The 1,728-nt window shown below is 36.8% G+C and overlaps 1 protein-coding gene across 1 annotated transcript in view; it reads left to right on the forward strand.

Annotated features, from left to right (window-relative positions):
* Nucleotides 1–449: 449 nt before the first annotated feature.
* The window catches only part of ETFA (electron transfer flavoprotein alpha subunit), a gene marked incomplete at its 5' end in the record, with an annotated part of 40,292 nt that continues 39,013 nt past the window's right edge, over nucleotides 450–1,728 (forward strand). The window contains one exon of the mRNA XM_019533154.1: nucleotides 450–653. Within this exon, the coding sequence (XP_019388699.1) occupies nucleotides 450–653 (204 nt within the window). The remainder of the gene's footprint in view (nucleotides 654–1,728) is intronic.

Raw genomic sequence — 1,728 nt, forward strand, 5'->3', positions numbered from 1 at the left:
TCTCTGGAAATTTGTGTACACAAAGTCAAGCCCTTACCTCTCTAAAAGTGCAAAGTTTCAAGAAGTCAAATGAATAGTGGATATCAAACAAGAAGAATGCACTTTTTGTTGAAAACTATGATTAAATTGAGGCTTCGTGACCAGTGATTTAAATTGTGATTGAAATCAAACCTACCCTGGTAGGTTCCCATCAGTATATTTGCCTAATATGAGCTTTGTGTTTATTATACTTAGTGTGGCTTATATGTAGTCAGCTTCATAGTTGGTTTCCATTATTGAGCACATGGCCCTTTTGGCAGCGTTTAATGATAAGCAGTGTTATTACTGAGATTTTGTTTTATACATAAATAAGATGAGGGGCTTTTTTTCCCCATGCTGATTGGGCGGGGTGGACCATATCTTGTATTTGAGTAAATATAATATTACGTGATCTTTGTAAAACCCTTTAAAATGTTTGTTTCTTTGGCGCTAAGTATTGGCTCGCTCTGTTTCTCTCTGTTAAGGCATCAGTGCTTCGACGGTTTCAGAGTACGCTGGTAATAGCTGAGCACACAAATGAGTTGCTCACACCTATTACGCTGAATGCTGTCACTGCAGCAAAACGTCTGGGAGGTGAAGTATCTTGTTTAGTAGCTGGTACGAACTGTGACAAGGTAAGGAAACTTGATTGTTGTTTAAATGAATTGGTGAATACAGTTAAGCTTTATCTATCACAACCTGTTATTTCACAGCATGGGATGAAATGAGCTACAACCCATGAATTTAGGGGGGTTTTTTAACTGAGAAAACCAGGATCACTGATTATCATGTTTCAGAAAAAAACATTTGCAGGACAAGTTTTGAATGAAATACTTCCACTTGTGCCCCCTTATTCTAGAGTTTCTTTTGTATTTCCAGCTCAAAAGTGATGGGAAAAATTGTTGCCTTTTTTTTTAACTCCATGTATTTGCATGTTGAGCACTCAAGTTATTTGAAAAAGGATACTGTACAGAAGATAATTTTTTTTTAAGCAGTATGAATGTGTATATTCAGGATAAGAGAGCCCAATTAATTACTTAAACCAAAGTAGCTGCTGTGGAACAGCAGTTTGATTTCTTATCGTCTTATTTTGTCGGTTTCTGGGTATAACTGTAGTTCATAGAACAAGGATATATTGTAGGGGTTATTCAGATATCTCCATCAGTCCAGCTCTGTCTCATATGAAGCATGCATTCAGTAGTTTAAACCAGTGTTTCCCAACCAGTGTGCTGCGGTACAAAAGTGTGTCATCAGAAATGAACAGGTATGCCGTGGAATTGTGCCATGGTAAAGAGCTACAATAGGTATTTGGATGGGAAAGACATTAATGGATGTGTCATGAAATTTTTTTATTAATGTTAGTGTGTCTTGGGATGGAAAAGTTGGGAAACACCGGCTTAAACTTCACTTCTGTATACTTTTACATACAATATACATCATAAGAATAGAAAGGCTCCCTCCCTTACGAACAAGGAGAGTATAATATTAGTTCTTGTTTTCCTCTGTTTTTGGAACATGGGGCCGATCCTTTTTTCCACTAAAATAGCAAAACTTAATGAGTTCAGGGAAAACAGATCAAACTTTCAGATAACACGATGAAATCTGCTGTAACATTAGTCTGAAGATCTACTACTGATCTTGCTGCATAAAAATACAGGCTTATTGCACACTTCTGTTTACATGAGGCAGTTTTCTTTAAACTGGTTTCCG

The sequence above is a fragment of the Crocodylus porosus genome, unplaced genomic scaffold (assembly GCF_001723895.1).
Source record: "Crocodylus porosus isolate Cpor-Errol unplaced genomic scaffold, CroPor_comp1, whole genome shotgun sequence".
Taxonomy (NCBI): Eukaryota; Metazoa; Chordata; order Crocodylia; family Crocodylidae; genus Crocodylus; species Crocodylus porosus.